General features: G+C 35.4%; 1 protein-coding gene across 1 annotated transcript in view; it reads right to left on the reverse strand.

Annotated features, from left to right (window-relative positions):
- STAU2 (staufen double-stranded RNA binding protein 2) overlaps positions 1–20,618 on the reverse strand; it is a 291,470-nt gene that overhangs the window by 174,261 nt on the left and 96,591 nt on the right. Inside the window, exons 8-10 of the mRNA XM_060127718.1 lie at positions 18,574–18,786; positions 10,799–10,936; positions 2,199–2,330 (exon numbers count right to left, since the gene is read on the reverse strand). Coding sequence (XP_059983701.1) covers positions 2,199–2,330; positions 10,799–10,936; positions 18,574–18,786 — 483 coding nt within the window. The remainder of the gene's footprint in view (positions 1–2,198; positions 2,331–10,798; positions 10,937–18,573; positions 18,787–20,618) is intronic.

A 20,618-nucleotide genomic window follows, 5' to 3' on the forward strand; every position in this document is an offset into this window, starting at 1 on the left:
TGCCGGTGTCTTTCCCCTCTCCTCTCTACCACCACTGCCTTAGTTCAGATTCTCAGCATCTTTCACCTGAACAATTCTGCTAGCACGGGCCTCCCTGCCTTCAGTCCTGTCCTGCCCAAATCCATTCACTACATTACTTACAGGACTGTCTTTTGAAGAAAGCAAACCAGATCATGTCACTTTCAAGTTCAAATCTCAAATTAATAATTCAAAAGCTTTTACTTCACATAAAAACAGTGGTCTCGGCTATTCCTGACTTTCCAGATTCATCTTCACATATCTAGAATTTTAATTATACTATAATTTTTGTCATATGATTAAAGCTCCTCACCCCTAACACTTACTGGTCAGTTCTTGCGTGCAGGGACAAAATTCCAGTCATCCCGTTATCTTCAATTTTAAGTGTTTGGCATTTAGTGGGGGTGGTGGTTAATTTTATGTGTCAACTTGTCTGGGCTACAGTTCTCAGACATTTGGTCAAATGTTATTCTGGGTGTTTCTGTGAGGGTGTTTTTGGAAGAGATTTACATTTAAATCACTGAACTTTGAGTAAAGCACATGGCTCTCTATAATGTGGGTGGGCCTCGACAGTTGAAGTCCTGCCTAGAAAAAGGCTGACCTTCCCTGGAGCGAGAGGCAGCTCTCTAGCCAATCGCCTCTGGATTCTGCAGCTCTTTCCTGAGTCTCCAGCCTGCCAGCCTCCCCAGCAAATTTTGGACTAGCCAAGCCTCCAAAATTGCATGGGCCAATTCCTTAAAAAAATCTCCGTGTGATACACACACACACATGCACACGCACACACACACATACACACACACACACTCTCTCTCTCTCTCTCTCTCTCTCTCTCTCTCTCTCTCTCTCTCTGTCTCTCTCTCTCTCTCTCTCTCTGTTGGGCTCTGTTTCTCTGGAGAACCCTAACTAATAACACAGTGGGTAAGCAAAAAACATTTTTCAAATTAATGAAATTAATGCCAGTTTTTTGTTCTATTTTATTTTCATGTAACTTACAAATAAATGTCTATGAGATTTATTTTGACATATTTTTATAAATCACCTATCAATTTTAAGTCAATATAAATGTGTTAAGTTAAAACAACATATACACAATATAGGAACTATAGAAACTTGAACACGTTAGGTTTCATGTTACAAATACTTTTAAAAGAAGAAAAAGCATTCATTAGCCAGGTTATAAAAACAGAACTGAAATCTCCAGTGATATCACACAGACAAATAATTTTTAATCACTCAAAATAACTTCCTAGATATTCATAGTACCTTAAAAAGAAAAGCATATCTAAATATTTTTTAACGGATGATTTCATTTCTACTCTAGCCTTCAGAAAGGTGTTCCTACAGAAACTGAAAATATCCCTGAAACAGAATCCTTATGTGAGAAAATGGCATGGAAAAAAGCATATTGTTTATGATAGAAATAATGATTATGCCTGTTTTGTGAATGTTCATACAAATAAAATATTTAATAAAAATAATTTATACATATGTATAGATAAAATGATAATTTAATACAAAGTGAAATGAAGCCAGTTCCTGCCTAGTTATCTGCCAAGTCCTGAATTCAAGGTTCTCAGCTTCTCTTACAACAGAGGTAGGTGTTAATGATGTCATTACCTGCTGCAGAAGAAATAGGGGACCATGAACACAAGTCTTGGCAGAAAATAAACACCCTCTGAGTTTACCTTTAATTTAAAGTAAACAGAAAAGTTAGTTTATAGAGTGTCTGTCCTATATAGCTCCTGCCCTAAAGGTATGATCAGGATCTTTATTTCTAGTGTTTTCAGCTGTATTCCAGAAATAAAGGCTAACAACCTCTATTCTTAAAAAAGCACGAATTAAAACTGTGTACATAAGGCAAAAATCATCAGTCAGTAAGCTAAAAATTATTACATTGGTATTATATAAGATATGTATAATGATACAATGAACTTTCAGTATTTTCTAATTGTAAGATTATAATATTTTATCTTGAACCCTAAACAGCTGTTATTTTCTACCTGGAGAATCTATCTTTAAAGAGATGAAGATAGAGTACCACCTTAGAAAAGTTAAAACTTGACATCTACTTTAACACCAGTTAAGACAGTACTTAGAGTCAAGGAACACTGGGACAGAATTTGCTCATCACTTTTGTACCCTGACAGGATAGAACTTGTCCATGTAAATTTAACTCTCACCTTGTCAAGTTGATCTTGAAGACTAGTGGATGCTTTATAACCAAGCTGTAACAGCATTGCTTCTGCAGCATTTTTTTTGGCTATCTTTTTATTGGGTCCTGTTCCAGTAGCAACTTCATTGCCTACCTTGACCTGGTAAGATTAAAGTAAGAAATTAATGATAGCTGCTTTGGTAACAAACCCTAACACCATAAAGCAATGTGTTCTGCTCTCTAGCATTCAAAAATATAAAGTTCAGTCCATAATAAAAATGGCAATTAAGATCCCTTTTATGTAAAATATATATGAATATATACATGGAGAAAAGTATGGAAACATGGTCCTCAAAATGTCAGTGGGGGTTATCTCAGGATGACAGAATCTTAGAAGATTTTTAGTTCCTTACATATTTCTATATTATTTGATTTTTAAACAATAAACTTGTATTATTGATATAAGCATAAAAATAAAATTCACATTGTAGAGAGTTGATTACGACTACATTTAGTATTCTTTACTTAATAAACTGAAAAGGCCGAAATTCATGCTGCTGCCACTTAAAATAATATAAAATGGGCAGAGGACCTGAATAGACATTTCTCCAAAGAGGACATGGAGATGGCCAAGAGGCACATGAAAAGATGCTCAATATCGCTAATCATGGGGGAAATGCAAATCAAAACCACAATGAGCTATCACCTCACACCTGTCAGAATGGCTATCATCAAAAAGAACACAAATAACTAATGTTGGCGAGGATGTGGAAAAAAGGGAACCCTCCGGCACTGTTGGTGGGAATGTAAATTGGTGCAGCCGCTGTGGAAAACAGTGCGGAGGTTTCTCAAAAAAACTAAAAACAGAATGGGGGAGAGGGATAAATTGGGAGACTAGGATTGAGATATACACACTACTATACAAAAAATAGATAACTAATAAGGACCTACTGTATAGCACAGGGAACTCTACTCAGAACTCTGTAATGACCTATATGGGAAAAGAACCTAAAAAAGAATGAATATATGTATATGTATAACTGATTCACTTTGCTGTACCCTAAAACTAACACAACATTGTAAATCCACTATACTCCAATAAAAATTATTAAAAAAAAAAAAAAAGAACTACCATATGTCCCAGCAATTCCACTCCTGGGTATATATCCGAAAAACACTAATTCAAAAAGATACATGTACCCCAATGTTCATAGTAGCATTGTTTACAAACTGCCAAGATATGGAAGCAACCTAAGTGTCCATCAACAGATGAATGGATAAAGAAGATGTGGTATATACACACAATGGAATACTACTCAGCCATAAAAAGAATGAAATTCTGCCATTTGAAACAACTTAGATGGACTTGGAGGGTATTATGCTAAGTGAAATAAGCCAGACAGAGAAATACAAATACTGTATGATGTCACTTATATGTGGAATCTAAAAAATACAACTAGTAAATGTAACAAAAAAAGAAACAGACTTACAGAAAACAAACTAGGGGGGAGAGGGAGGAGGGGAGAGGCAATATAGGGGTAGGAGATTAAGATGTACAAGCTACTATGTATAAAATAAGCTACAAGGACATACTGTACAACACAGGGAATATAGCCAATACTTTACAATAACTAAAATTGTGAATTATTGTACTGTACACCCGTAACTTACATAATATTGTACAATAACTATACGTCAATAAAAGTCTTTAATCCAAAAAATAAATTTTAAAAATGATATCGTTTATAAAGGTTTACATTAAATAGTTCCTGAAGACAATTAATATATAAAGGTTAGTACAATACTGTGGTTAAGAACAAAGACTTCCAAGTCAGATTTAGTTGAAATCCAACTCTACTACTTCTTAGCTGCATGAACTGATTCAAATTATTTACTATCTCTAAGCCTCAGTTTTTTCATCAGTAAAAGAGGGATAATACAATGACCTAATAGTGTTGCTTTGAAAATTAAACACAAAAATGTATGTAAACTACAGTGTATGTTACGGTATGTGAGTATAACTGCTCAATAAATGGTAGCTTTTTATCATTAGAACTATTCCACAGTTACCTTTTGTGAACACTTGATGTACACATGTTTACATATACATCAGTCATGTACACATACACATGTACACATGTACACATATTTAAATATACATCAGTCATTTTATATCCACATGTACATTTCCTGAGTTGGGTAATGATTTTTTAGACTTGCATGTACTGAGATAATACAAATATAAAAAGTAAATTAGAAAACAAAAAAGGAAAGAATTACAAGGAGAAATAGAAAATACACAATGAGAGTGGAATTTGTTTTTATGCGTTGTTCTCAGTAAGTGAGAGAAGCAGACAAGAAGATAATCACAATTTTGGAAATTAAACAATCTAAATAATCTATGGGCAAAGAAGAAATCTCACCGGAAATTAGAAAATATTTTAATAATAATGGAAATACAATATATCAAAACTTGAAGGATGTAGCTAAAAGAGTGTCTAGAAGAAAATAAATAAGCCATAAAAGCTTAGAGAGGGCTTCCCTGATGGCACAGTGGTTGAGAGTCCACCTGCCGATGCAGGGGACACGGGTCCGGGAAGATCCCACATGCCGCGGAGCGGCTGGGCCCGTGAGCCATGGCCACTGAGCCTGCGCGTCTGGAGCCTGTGCTCCGCAACGGGAGGGGCCACAACAGTGAGAGGCCCGCGTACCGCAAAAAAAAAGCTTAGAGAAAGGCAGAAAAGTAATAAGCTAACCGTCCATCTCAAGAAGTGATTAACAGCAAAATAAACCCAAAGAAAACAGAAAAATAGAGACAAGAGCAGAAATTAAGGAAATATAAAACAAAGTACAACAGAGAAGTTCAAAAAGCTTAAAGTTGGTTCCCTGAAAAGACTAATAAAATGATAAACCAAAGGTAATACCGATCACGAAAAAATAAGACACAAATAAGAATGAAAATGGGAGATTACTATAGCTTCTGTAGCATTACAAAATAATAAAGGATACTGAATATTTCAGCTAACGTTTTTTGACTATTTACATAAAATGGAAAAATTCCTAGACAATACAAATTACCAAAACTGGCAGAGAATAAACTCTTAGCTATATAGATCTGTAACTACTAAAGAAATTAAAACCACAATTAAAAACTTTTCCACAAAGAAAACTTCTGAGAGCTTCTCCAGCAAGTTCCACTCAACATTTAAGGAAGAATAATGCTAACCTTACAAAAATTCATCCAAGAATAAAAAAAGAGGAATCAGTCCCCAATTATTCAGTGAGGCATCACTTTGGTTCCAAAATCCAACAAGTATAAGAAAAAAATTTTACAGACCAGTTTCACTCATGAACATAAATGCTAGTTTAAACCATATAATAGTACATTGAACAAAGCAATATTAAAAAGAAGAAAAATTGTGACTAAGTTAGGTTTATTCCAAAAATGCAAGATAAGTCTAACATTCGAAACTCAAACAAAATCAATGGAATCTGCTATATTAATCAGTTGAGGAGACAAATCATATGATCACCCTAATAAATGAAGCAAAAGCATTTGCTAAAACTCAACATTCATTCATGATAAAAATTCTTAGCAACTAGGGAAGGAAGAGAACTCAAACCTCAGCAAACATTATACTTAATGTTGAAGTTCTGAAATTAGAAACAAGACAAAAATGCCCTCCATTTTTACTAGTATTTAACATTTTACTGCAAACCCTGGACATAGCAATAAGGCAAGCGAAATAAAAGGTTTAAGAATTAGAAGTGTAAGAACAAACTGTCATTACTTGCAGAAACAATATTTACAGAGGAAATCCAAGAAAATGTATGGGTAAACTATAAGAATTTATGAAAGTACAAGTTCTTGTATAAAAGACAGTATACAAAAGCCAACTGCCCTTGTATAGTCCATCAACGATTAAGCAGAAAATGAAAAATATTAAAAGATACAATTTCTATTAAACAAAAATCAAATATTTATGTTTAAAATCTTTACACATAAAATACACATTATTGAGAAATATTAAGATAAACCTAAAAGAGGTATGCCATTCTCATGCATTGAAGACTCAATATTATAATATCAATTTTTTCAAATTGACCTATAAATTCAATAAATTCCCATCAAAATCCCACACATATTTTCACAATATTTGACAAGCTGATTCCAAAATTTACATGGAAATGCAAGGTGCAAAGAACAGCCAAGATCCTTTTGAGGAAGAACAAGGTGGGGGCATTATTCTTCAGGATGTCTAGACTCATTATAAAATTAACATCAGGGAAAAGAGAGATAAACTTGACTGCCTTAAAATGAATTACTTCTATTCCTCAAAAAGTATCATTAAAAAAGGAAGAGTCAAGTCACAGCACAAGAGAAGATATTTGAAATGCCATATAACTGCAAAAGGTTCACATTTCCAGAATATATAATAGATTCCTATAAATCAATTTTTTAAAAAAAAAACAGCTGAAAAATGAGCAAGAAAGCTGAACAGGCAATCTATATCTGAGATTTTGAATTGTTTTATCAAATGTCACTGCAATTTGTTTAAAAAAATTAGAAAACTTCAATAGCTTCATGTCACTTTAATAAAATTTCACAACGACACCTATACTGAGTACTATCAATGAATGGCTATGTGATAAAACTAAAACTAGTTTTCAGATACAATGTATGATAATTCTACACATATTTTTCTTTTTTGGCTTTTGTGTGTAATCATAACATTTGTTATTTCACTTGTGTCAGAACATATAGATTTCCATCTGGTATCCACACATGTGTACTGTTTGCCTTTTATTCTTACACCATTACTGAGATTTTTATTTGTATTACTATTTCCATCACTACTTTTAAGCTTCAGTGAACCAGCTCCTTTTAAGGAATTAGGGATATGCAACACAGGGCTTAAAAAAAAACTTAACAATTATAAATAATGTCCAAATTAAATGACAAAGAACTGCACTTTCTAAACAGAGTATAACTCAAGATGAACTAAATGACATACTTCTTGCAGTATATGAGACACTGAAAATGTACTCATTATAGAACCTCTGTAACAACTATCACAAATCTTATAGTTCAGATCTGTGCAATGTTTTTGAAACATTTCATTGCTTCTTCTCCTGAAACCAGAAACCACCACATTATGACAAATCAGCAAGTAGTCTATGGACCCCACTCAGAAGCACTGATCTAGTGCTGTTCACGGCATATCCTTGGAGCTGGGTGAACACACACACCTCCCACATCTGTTGGCCTGCACCTGACCCGATGTATCAAGGCCTTGTGTGTCCTTGAGTCCCTGGCTAGAGCCAGCCTCTGCTACCTGTTGTTTTTTCCAGTGCTTGGTTTGTTCCCCAGCTTCACCAGACCCTGTGTTGTTGCTGGAATGCATGCTAGCTAAAAGATTAGGCCAGCTACGTCAGAAGCTTCCTCTACTGCTCTGAGGGTCACAAGACTTGCCAAAGTAAATGGCAGCAAAAGATAACTGAGCAGCGAAAGATGTTTCATCTGTTTTCACAAGCTATATACGTCTTGTCATTCTCATTCAAATCTTCTGCTGCTTCATCCCTAAGTCTCATTTACCTGCCCAGGCCTGAGGCCCTCTGGCTCCAGGTTCCTGCTCTTGGGCCATGGGGCTCCCATCACAGCATTCACCTTAAATCTATGTCTGCCGGCTTTCCGTCTGACCTACTCTGACACCTCAAGACTTATTTCCAGAACAGGTGCTTCCAGATTCATTTTTCCCATTCACCCACCCCTTGTCTGACACAAGTTTTTACAGTTGCATGGTTCAATAGCTTGTGAGTAGTTGGTTACCCCAGAGTTATTTGTTACTATTGAAAAAGACCACTGTGCTAAAGGACTTTGATTCCCTGCCAGCACTCACAGTGGTCACTCAAAAAAAAGAAATCACTGCATTATAAAAGTCAAGTAAGTATGTAAGTAAACTTCCAAAAGTCATCTTCCTACAAAGCTCACAAATTTTATAACTATTGTAAGACTTTTACATTAAAATGTTAATTTTTCTGCAAAGAAGCTCAATTATTTTGCTACACAATAAAATTAAGACAGACAGATTTTTTGTCTTTAAACAAATCATTTAAATTAATCAAGTCATCTGGACTTCCTGGCAGTCCAGTGGTTAAGACTCCACGCTTCCATTGCAGGGGTCACGGGTTTGATCCCTGGTCAGGGAACTAAGATCCCACGTGCCACACAGCACAAAAAGAAACAAAAAAAACCCCAAGATACTATTTAAAAAAATTTATTTTTAATTAATCAAGTCCTCAAAAAACCAACAAAAAAATTCTAAAATAGCATTTACCAAAAACTTAATTATCTTTCACTGAGTCACAAATGAAATTTCCTTTACATATATTTTTTAAAATCTGGAGATCTTAATCACAGGTAGAAAAATTAACATCATACGACACGTAATAACAGAACGTGCTGATATACAATTTAGTTATCGTTATTTTCTCTTGAAAAATTAAAATATGCCTCCCCTCCCAAAAAAAAAAAAAAAAACTTTAAGAAATTTTCTCTGGACCTAAATACCCAAATAATGTCATCAGAGATTTTCCTTTACCTAGTAATCAATACAAGTAACTACATCCATTTTATAACACACATTTGTTTGTGGGGATTTTCTGGTGATAGATAAATATGAGCGCATTATCTTTAGAGAGTTTACTTCCACATTCAATTATAACGAATGATAACACTGTTTAAGTAGTTTATACAAAAGCCTTTACTTTGATGAAGTTGCTGCAATACTGTAATGAATCCACTGGGGCTTTCAGAAGAAGGAAAAAACAATATGAATTCAGTGTGAAAACATTTAGAAGTACAGCCAAATGTTCCTGTTTGACTAGAATGTTTATGAATACCCATAAAATGGAAGCTCGCCTAAGATATTCTAAATTCCTCTTTCAAAAGGGGTACTCAATATACTCCACAGGAAAGGAATTGTTTAATAAAGTCAAAGCCAGCTTTTTATTCCTGACACAGGTCTAAAATGTAGGGGATTTTTTTTTTCCCCTCAAGTTTTGGAGTTCAAAGAACATTTTCTATAATTCTTTAAAGTCAAGAATGTAAAAAGAAAACCGGTGCACATGTTTAACAAAGTGAAAATACTGGAACCACACTGTTGCGGGTCCCAGTGACATCCAGACGATAATGTGTGCACAAACCACAGAAGATTCCCCCTCTCTGGATATCTAAGTTCCCAACCGTGGTTTACCTGTAACTACATCATAAGTTTATATCGCCAACAAAAGCCTAACATACTAGCTCTCAATCAGGCAGGCAGCAAATATACCTCACATGTTTATGAAGGTCCTGCTACATACATACCGCCATACTGGGTACTGTGAGATAAAGCAACGTGGGGGTTACAAATTAGGAAGGAAGGTAACATTTAGACACGCATGAAAGTTAATCAACATGAGATACACTATTCGAGTCCAGAACGTTTGCCATGGGTCAGCACTTAATTAACATCTGTTGATTGTAACTGGGTTTTATTACAAATGAGAGCCACAGATTTGACTGGAAAAAGGTTCTCTGACAAGCCTATTATAACAGAAACAGTTGGGACAATGAGAATTTAAACACAGACTGGGCGTGAGATGATTCTAATGAACCATGCCTAATGTAAGAAAAGGTAAGAAAAACTTCCATATGTTTTAGAGATACACACTAAGTACGGAGGCTAAAATGACATGTGGTTAGAAAGTAGCTTTAAAATACTTCAGGAAAAGAAGGAAAGGAGGGTGGGAGGAAGGGAGGAAAGAAAAACTGATGGCCAAAGCCCAGTACAGCAGAAATCATAATGGTTGGCTTTCGATGATGGGCATTTTCCCTAAGATGCCATTATACTCTTCCATTATACTATTTTTTAAAGCATACTATTAAATATATCCATCTTTGGCTATGCTTGAAATTTTCATAACAAAAATGAAAAGTTTCTGTGATACCGGGGCTTGACTTGGCAAAGGAAGGTGGACAGGTATAGGATTTAAAACGAAGGAGGGCATTTTAGGCCTTCTCCCTCATTCTCAGTCCCCACCCATCGAGCAATACACCAGCAACCATTCTTCAATTTTCTTGGCTTCACAACGCAGCAGTTAAGTCTCTCAGCAATTCCGAGTTCCTCAGTCCTCACCACAGTTAGGTAGCCGGCTAGCTCCCTTTTCCTAATTTATCTAATAACCCAAAAGCGCGTGCTCTTGGCCCTGTTCCACATACTACGTCCACCCTTCTAAATTTTGTTTCTAATTCCATCTGTCTTTTATTCCCAGTAGTTAACAGACTCCAGCTGCAAATTGCAACACATTAAGTTACAGATAGGCATTCCCAGTGATGAACTCTGTGTGAGCTCACAGCCCCTTAGAAACGCATACTATCTATTCTAACACGTCCTTGACACTTGAATGTTTCAACCAAGTGGGTAGATGGGCCTGGAGGGAATGAACACTTTAAATGTAAACAGTTTTATTACCTTCTACTATTAATTCCTAGTTTTCGTTTCCACCGTATCTCTATTCCAGCTTCAGGATTTCTAAATTTTTTCAATAGCTAAAAAAATCTTTTAATATGAAAGTTAGAAATACCTGCATCACAAATTCCCGACGTCGAGGCATTCCTCTTTCTGAAAGCAAAACGTAATCTGGTTCCTTTTCCTTTTTGGCCTGTTGAATTTGAGCCAGGCGGCTAATGGGGTTCATTCCTTGACCATATTCTGGTCCAGCCTAAAAAAATTTAAGAAAAATTTTCAAAACATAAGACCTGCTTTTAAAACTTGTTATTAGATCCTTAAAGAAACCATGGTTCTCACCTCCTCCCCTGCACCCCAAAACTCTGTCTGAAATAAATGAAAATTTATAAAGGAAAATTAGAAAACGGATCTGAAACTAGGCTTCTATAGGATTCAGGGCTCAGAAGTATTATTGATAAGTTGGTCAACTATCCTTTTAAACTCTTTATTACAGTAGGAGTTGCTTCACAACTTCTATTCATCAAAAAACACCAAAAAGAATGTAAGAAGACAAGCCATGAACTGGGAAGAGATATTTGAAATACATGTAAGTTAAAAAAAAGATATACCCAGTATCCAAAATATATTTTTAAAAACTCCTAAAAAGTATTAAGAAAAAGACCATCTAAAATAAAAATGGGGAACTCCCTGGTGGTCCAGTGGTTAGGACTCTGCTTTCACTGCCAAGGGCCTGGGTTCTACCCCTGGTGGGGGAACTAAGATCCCGCAAGCCATGAGGTGTGGCCAAAAAAAAAAACTGTTAAAATAAAAATGGGCAGGACTTCCCTGGTGGTCCAGTGGTAAAGGATCCACCTGCCAATGCGGGGGACGTGCACTCGATCCCTGGCCGGGGAATTAAGATCCCACATGCCATGGGTCAACTAAGCCCGCACGCCACAACTACTGAGCTTGCATGCCTCAACTAGAGAGCTCGTGTGCGGCAAACTATAGAGCCCACTCGCTCTGGAGCCCATGCGCTCTGGAGCCCACACACCACCACTAGAGCAGCCCATGCCCACAACTAGAGAGAAGCCCACGTGCCACTACAAAGAGCCCACGCACTGCAATGAAAGATCCTGCATGCCTCAATGAAGATCCCACCTGCCGCGACTAAGAGCCAATGCAGCCAAAAATAAATAAATAAATACTTTTAAAAATAAAAGAAAAATGGGCAAATGAGATGAACAGATACTTAACAGAAGGAAAAAAAACATATAAAAAGATAATCCATCTCATTAAGACTCAGAAAATGCATATTAAAACCACGGTGAGACACTATTTCATACCTATCAATTTAGCAAAAGAAGTCCAACAGCCTCAACTGGTGAAGGTGGGGAGAAACAAAAACTTACACAGTGCTGGTCATAATATAAACTGGAACACAATCTGGCAATGCCTAGTAAAGCCAATAAATAACCCACTCCTCAGTAGCCTCTTCAACTAGAAAACTGTTACCCAAATGTGCTAGCTCATTTGTATGGGAGTATCCACAGCTGCGTTATTTGAAACAGCAAAAAAAGAAAAACTGGAAATAACCTAAACATTCATCTATAAAAGAAAAAATAAATTATGGCATGTTCATACAATGGAACGGCATATAACAGTGAAAATGAATTAAGTATTGCTACATACATCAAGATGAATGAATTTAAGAAAAACATGTTAAATGAGAAAAGCAAGCACAGAAGAATATATAAAGTATGATATAATTTATATAAAGCCCATTAAAACTACAAAACACTGGTGAAATTAAATAAGATCTCAGTAAGTGGACAGACACACATGTGAATGGATCAGCAGACGCAATATTCTTAAAATGTTGATTCTCTTCAAACTGATCTATCAATCAAATCTATCAAATCAATCAAAATCAATCTATCAACCCCAATCAAAACCCCAGCATGTGCTTTTGGGTAATAATTAATAAGCCAGTACTTAAAATTCATATGGAAATGCAAAGGACAAATAACCAAAACAACCTTGAAAAAAGAACAAAGTTGGAGGAATCAGACTACCTGATTTCAAGATTTATTATAACGCTATAGTAATCAAGATAGTATGTGTGGTACTGGCAGAAAGACAGGCAAAGAGATCAATGAAACAGAACAGCATCCAGAAGTACATCCACACATATATGGTCAACAAAGGTGCAAAAGCCATTCAGTGGAGAAAGGGTGGTCTTTTCAACCAATGGTACTGGAACAATTGGATATTCACATGTAGAAAAGAACCAAAACTTCAATCCATACCTCACACAAAAGTTAACTCAAAATGGTTCATAGGCTTAAGTGTAATATCTAAAACTAAAACTTCCAGAAGAAAATATAGGGGAAATTTTTCTGGTTTGGTTAGGTAACAATTTCTTAGATACAACACCAAAATCACATTCAATAATAATAATGATAATAAACTGAACTTCGTCAAAATTAGTAACTTCTGTTCTTTAAAAAGGACAAGCCACAGGCTTGGAGAAATATTTGCAAACCACGTATCTGATTAAAAAAAAACCTGTACCCAGAATGTATAAAGACCTCTCAAAATTCCGTAATAAATTTATATTTTAAATGTATTATTTGTTATTATTTAAATTATTACTTAAAACTTTTTAAGCGAGCAAAAGATCTGAACAACACTTCAGCAAACTTCATGTGCTACTGCATATACAAAAAAATGCTCTATCATTAGTCACCAGAGGAATCTGAACCAAAATGAGATATCAATATGCATGTATTTGAACAACTGAAATTTAACTATACTATGTGTTAGAAAGGATGTGCAGATACTAGAATTCTCACGCATGGCTGCTGAGAAAACAAAATGGTTCAATCACTTTGAAAAACTATTGGCAGTTTCTTAAAATGTCGTATACCTACTAAATGACCACACCACTCTACTCCTAAGTATTTACCCAAGAGAAAAAAAAGCATATGCTCAGAAGACTTAGACACAAATGTTCACAGCAGCTTTATTTTTAATAGCCCCAAATTAGAAGCATCCCAAATATCCAACAAAGAGTGGATGGATAAACAAATTATGGCATATCCATTCAATGTAATACTACTTAGCAACAAAACAGAACCAACAATTAATAGCTGTAACAACATGGATGAATTTCTAAATTATTATACCGAGTGAATGAAGCCAGTCAAAAAAAGAGTGGTTGCTTGGGGATTGAAGGTGGGGGGATTCCAAAGGGGAATGAGGAAACTTTGGGGAGCAATGGATAGGTTCCTTGTCTTGACTGTGGTCATGGTTTCACAAGTGTATACATATATCAAATCATATCAAATAGTATGCTTTAAATATGTACAGTTCACTGTATGTCAATTACACCCCAATAAAGCTATTTTAGAAACCAACCAAATACCATTTTCCAGAAAAACAAACATGTAGTAAAACTGTAAGATTAGGAAATATTAAACACAAAACTAATGATGGCAGGTTACCTAAGAGAGGTGGTATCAGGATGTGACAGAAGAGGGTATACAGATAGCTTCAACCTTACCGAGAAATGTTCTATATTCAAGCTGGGTGGTAGGTTTTACTTACTCTTACTTAGTATGCTTTTTAACTTACATACACATCCTATATAAACCTTTTAGAAGGCACTCTATTTTTAACTTTATATAAGGTAATGTTTATGAATAAAACTTGATAAAAGCTTTTGTTTTAAGTTTATGTATAGCCTTTTTAGTGGCTTCTAAAAGGTTTAAAAACAAACCAAAGAAAAAACCTTTGCAAATCAAATATTTTTTTCTGCATGCAAACTAACTTTCTTCATATATTATTCCTAGAAATGAAGGTTTGCATGTCATATGGTCAGCACGTTATATCCACCTGTGAAAATTTACTCTAAAACAGGTATTAGAGACAAGGGTAATCACTAAGTTACAGTTTATATATGTTACACTAAACTCACAGAAGAGCCACTATATAGTCTTAGCTTTTCCTATAGTTGTTGAGTCTCGACCATATCTAGCTTGGTGCTGCAGGTACAGCCTCTAAGTCAGATCCTGCAAGGTCCTTTAAATTATGTTTTGGGGATTTGGGGTTTTACCCAAAGAACAATGAGAAATTACTAAAAGATTTTAAGTAGAGGCATGACATGATCTGATCAGTATTTCTAAAAGACAACCCTTTTAGAAAGATCTTTTGATGTCAAAAGTACTTGTAGGAAGAAGGCCAATTAAAAACCTACTGTAGTAGTTCTGGCAAGACATGACTGTGAGTTGGATCAAAAGGGTGGCAGGGAATGGAAAGAAATGGACCAACTTAGGAAATATTTAAGTGATGGAATCAGTAGGGCTTGATGATTGACTCTATACAAGGAGGTGGAGAGATGTTAAAAATGACTACCAGGATTCTGTTTCAGCAGCTGGATGGGGATGCCCGTCACTATGATAAGGAATATGCAGGAGGAGGAAGAGGTTCAGAAGGGAATGCGATGAGTTTTGGACAGTTTCAGGGGCCTGTGAACTATTAAGTGAGAGGCCCAATAGGCAGTGTCGAGCACAGAAGAATATTTGGGAATCATCTATATAAGGACTGAATTGAAGCCCTAGAAGTATGAAGAGCAGCCTAGGAGAGAGATAGAGAGGGAAAAGACTGAGAACTTCAATACTGCAATAGTTGGGTAGAGGGGGAGAAGAAAGAAAAGGAAAATTTTAGCTTTTGATAAAATATTGGTTTCTACTTCTACTTACATACCAAGAAAATGAAAAAAATATATATTGTAATAGAAGTATAGCAGGACTGATGAGAAAAGACAAATACAGATAATAACCCGTAAGTCTAAGGTTGAAATGCCAATGAAAAGGTAAAGGGAAGCTCTTGGGTCTCGCACTAGAAGATGTCCATGAAGATGGTCACATAAACATGTACTTCCAACGGTATGTTGTCTTTATTCCTGTTTAATTTGCCTATTTTATAAGAATGTCTGTAGGTTCCAAAGATGTTGTTGATACAGATTCCAATGACAAAGAACCAGATGCATAAATCCAATCAGAGAATAACGGAGTTCTGAGAACATTAAGAATGGCTGGTTTCTTCCCTTGACTGAAATTAACTACTAGCACCCTTGAAAACGAAGTTATTCCTTGGATAGCAAGTCTTAGATTATCATTCTACAAACCAGTAAGGACAGTCTTATTCAGAAAACTTTATCTCCAACATCAGAAAACCTTCTTTGAGTCCTCATCTTATAGAAGTGAAGCTACATTAAAGAACAGAATCTAAACCCAAAGACACCATCAGGGCAGTATTACATTTTAACAAGGTGACTCTGTAGAGTAAATTAAAATCCAAAAGGAGTTCACAACCAACCAGTTTCAAATGGGCACTGGCATCAGATGTGACTGGAACTGAAACCTGACTCTGCTCTGTGATCTTAGGGAAGTTTCTTAAACACCAAGAACCTCATCTGTAAAATGGGGATAATATCTACAGCACAGAGCGATTAAGAGGATCAAATGAGACAATGTGATAATTTCATTATTCTAAATAAAATCAAGGTAAATCATCAACAGCTATTTTCTCTACTTCTATTGCATAATAAGGAATGGTAGACCCTAGATGTAGAAGACATTTAGGGAAGTGACTAAAATGCTGAAAACCAAGACACCGTCCAAGCTGATCCACTTACTGGCCCAGTAAGTGGAAGGTCTGATCGTACTCAAAATTCTCTAGATTCCAACTCATTGTATGCATGCTGCTTTCTCAAAATAACCTTACATTTCAGAGAATATCTACAGACTTTAACATAAGACAGATATGGTACAAGAAACTCCAAGTGTGATGTATGTGAGGAAAATTGCAGGGGGCGAACCAAATCTGGGACTGGGGGAGGATCAGAGAAGGCATCCCTGAAGAAGTCAAGTTTAAGCTGAGATCTAAATGGTGGATAGGAAAAAAGTTCTAGAATAACATGCTTATATACTGGAGGTAGTAGCAAATTATTTTTAAAATTCAAAACGTTTCTCCCCCCCGTTTGTGGAATAACATTTAAACAATACTCTTGCTTTTAATGGCTATGGTTAAAAGTAACAAGAGTTATATTTATATTCTACTATAAAAAGTGATAGATCTTTTCTAGACTAAAGGCTTATTATTCTTAATTTATTAAGATCAGATTTAGTTTAATAGATTAGGTGGAGGTCAATGTGACCAGTTTTGCACTGCCATTCTGATGCAGAGCTCTGTTCTTCCATCATGGAGAAGCTATAGATTTTATATGTATAAAGATTTAGGAAAACAGACCATGGATACATTCATGCACATATAAAATGTGAAAAGAATTAGACACAAAATAACAATAGCTAAGATTTATTGAGTACTTATTATTTGTATTGTTAATAAATATTTAATAATAATGACTAATGCATTCTATGTATTATTTCAAGTAACACATAACAATCCTGTGAAGCAAGTTCAATTATTATTCCTACTTTATAAATAGAGAAGTGAAAAGTTAGGTAACTTGCTCAGGTCACAAGGATTCACACTCCAAGGTCATTTTCTGACTCTGATGGCCATTTTCTTAACAACCATATCCTACTCCCTGACCATGTGGTTAGAGCATATAAATGAAAGCCAGTCCTCAAAACCACTGTGACTCATGAGGAGTGGATCTATTTGGCGTTTATTTTTAGTCTACCTTGCAGCACAACGTAGAATGCTATTTCAGGAAATGCATAATCTACAGCCTCTCAGTGAAGTAATGACAGTATTCAGTAAAAAGAACAAGTATTTATGTAGTTGTTTATACAGGTATTTGTGTATTTATGTAAATATGTCTGCATGTATTTTTAAATAAAGCAAAGGTACAAAAATCTAAAACCTACAGAAATATTTCAATTGTACCACTGCAGGATCTAAACAAAAGAAATCCATCAAAGATAAAATGTACTTCACTTCCGTCACCCTTGATGCTCCGAAGAAGTCTGCTAAATACGCGAGGCTGAGCTAGCCGCTCATGCGCTGGCAGTGTAAGGCTTTTTCTGGGAGCAGAGCTCTCGCTCCATTCACGTCACACACGCTGGGTGTCTGCAGGCACCGTCCTGTGCTAAGTGCTAATTCATCTCACTCCTCTGACCTCTGCCTTTTTTTTTTTTTTTTTTTCTGGTTAACGTAAATAAAATCTGATTCAGTAAAAGAAAGAGTTACAACACCTTGAAAAGCTGTGTGCTCTCTTTGACACGGTATTCATGCCTGAAAGAATAGAAACCAAATCGCCCCGCTGACCTCCTAGGGCTGCTACGGGGATTAAATGAGATAAAGCATGTGAAGTGCTGGGACCATGTCTGGCGCACTGAGTGCTTTCTGTTTACTGGCTGCTTCTGCTGTCATCAGTATGAGGATTACTCATATGATTATGACTCTGCATCCAACCCCCATGTCCTGAAATCCTAAGCAGTCACCATACAGCAGTGTGGTCTGCAGAAAGAACACTGGGTTACAGATCAGTAGTTCAGGCTGCTGCACACAACAGGTGAATACAAGTGAGCAAATTCTTTGAATATGTCTCATAAAACCTTATTTGTAAAATGAGGGGTAACACCTGCCTTACAGAATCATGATGAGAATTTTACCAAAGGTAATCGTGAATGGGAAAGTATTTTTTAAACCATAAAAAACTATAACTATTTAAGGTATTATTATTTCATGAACAAACACAGGTATACAAGTGTCTAAAAGCAAAACAGAATTGTTATTCATTTACAGACACATGTCCAACCCTGATTTTGGGACTGTTTATAACCCACAGGTTTAAGTGCCTGGCCTATGAAAAAACTTTTAGCTACAGATACTATAACGTTTACATAGTAAAACTAACGTTCACAAGCATATACTTACCTTTACTATTGTTTTAGGGCGTTTTTTAAAAAACAGTTTTGGCTTTTCAACCACAGGAAGAGGTGGAAGTTTCTTAAGCTCCTGCAGGACAGTGGTTGCAGCACGTTTCTTGGATAGTTTTTTGCTATTTCCCTCTCCTTCTGCAGAGAACTCTCCCACTGACACCCGAGTAACAAAGCTTTTCATATGTGGTGGTCCACTTTCTTTAATAACCTATTGAATGTAAGTAAAATATTCAGTACAGGCACTTAAGATGTGTTCTTATGGCATGAATCTTTCTTAATGTTCATATCATAATCAGGATTGAAATTATTAAGAATTATGCCAAAATCATAGATTCCTTCAATAAGGCTATTACGAAGCCATTATACAGGGGCTATTCATTGATGATACTTACGATGCCTAAAGGAACTGAATTTGAAAAAACAGAAATCTAAATAAACACATTCAATTCATGGTCAAAGTTGTGTTTTACTAGCTTAAAACAGGCAATTCTAATTATGGTTACCCTGTTTCTTATGGAACAGAAAATTAAGAACATAAAACATACCATATTACATTAGGTACACAGGCCATCCAGAATGATAATTTGCATATAACTGTGTACATATCTTTCTCCTCTGTAAGTTACTGGAGTGCCAGGAGTTTTATAACCCATAAAGCATCCTGCATGTGGAAGCCTCTCAAAAACAGGTTATGTATGAAAAATAATCTAATTTTGATGGAGACCTCAACAAAGACTGATTACAGAAAGGAATGTTTACGCTCTGTGACATGACCTTAAATAGGTAAGTAGATATGCCATAGAAATACCTAACTTTCTAGAGTAACGGATTATGAATCTGTCTGCTACAAATGTTCCTAAATCCTGAATTAATGTGCTCTTTTTAAACTATACCAGTTTTTGGAGGAAAAATGCCTTCCAAAACCTGAGTGCTTTATAGTCTCCTTCAAAAGTCTGACCTAAAAAAAACAAAAATACCCTATTTAAATAGTTTACCATTGAACATTATATTAAAAATCTGCCTTCTAATATTGGACACCAATTAGGAAAACATACAATATCTCAATAATCCAATATTATTGGGAATAAGGAATTTATGATAAGCATGCTTTCCAAGTAATTTAAGTTTACAAGTTGAAACACCAAAACTGTTTAACCACTTTGATGGACATCTTCCTCAATTAAAATATATACATATATACTTTACTGACTAAATATTTAACCTTTTATTGTTCACATTAGATCATCATTATGAACATCAGATATTCTATACTATACTATATTGATGTCTCTAAGGACATCTAAGACTTTTAAAACTGTTCCTCTTCACTGTAGCCTTTAAAAGGCCCCATCTTCCAATGACTTTTGAGTTATATGCAATTACTTTTGATAGGTTTTCCATATTTTCCCTATCATTTCTTGCTGGGACCAACAGGCCCTCAAGTACATTCTCTTCCTGCTTTCCTCATTTTGCTGCTTTGAATCTCTATGGACTGAGAAATCAGATAACCCAACTTGTTAGGACTGTGTCTAAGAAAGCAAACAGGTTCCCAGTCGAGGTAAGTAGATCCTGCCAGTGAGAGTAAAATGTGGGAGTTTCTAGTTGGTAAACATCACATAATTTGAAGGAAGATAGATACTCATCAACTGTTTCAGCTTATTTCCTGGGTTTGGCCTATTTTCTAGATATTTGAGTTGCAAAATTAGTGACCTCTTAATAAAGGAGGTATTATAACAATTTAACATTTTTTCCCTTTTAAATGTCACACAATTTTGAAAATATTTTGTGACATTTATCTAGCTGTAAACTAAAGAGCTGCTTAATTACTTCTTGGTGACTTATTAGTAAAGGTTAAATTTAAACATATTTTGGCCTCCATAAATTTAGAAGAAATTAGATATTAATATATACATGTCACTAAATATTAACTATACTGAATATTTTCAATGTGATCTTATCAAAAACACCAAGTCTTACAGGTTACTACAACTTATCTTAAACTCAGCAAATAAATTTTATGATGAAACGTGAAATATCATG

This window comes from Lagenorhynchus albirostris, chromosome 17 (genome assembly GCF_949774975.1).
Source record: "Lagenorhynchus albirostris chromosome 17, mLagAlb1.1, whole genome shotgun sequence".
Lineage (NCBI taxonomy): Eukaryota > Metazoa > Chordata > Mammalia > Artiodactyla > Delphinidae > Lagenorhynchus > Lagenorhynchus albirostris.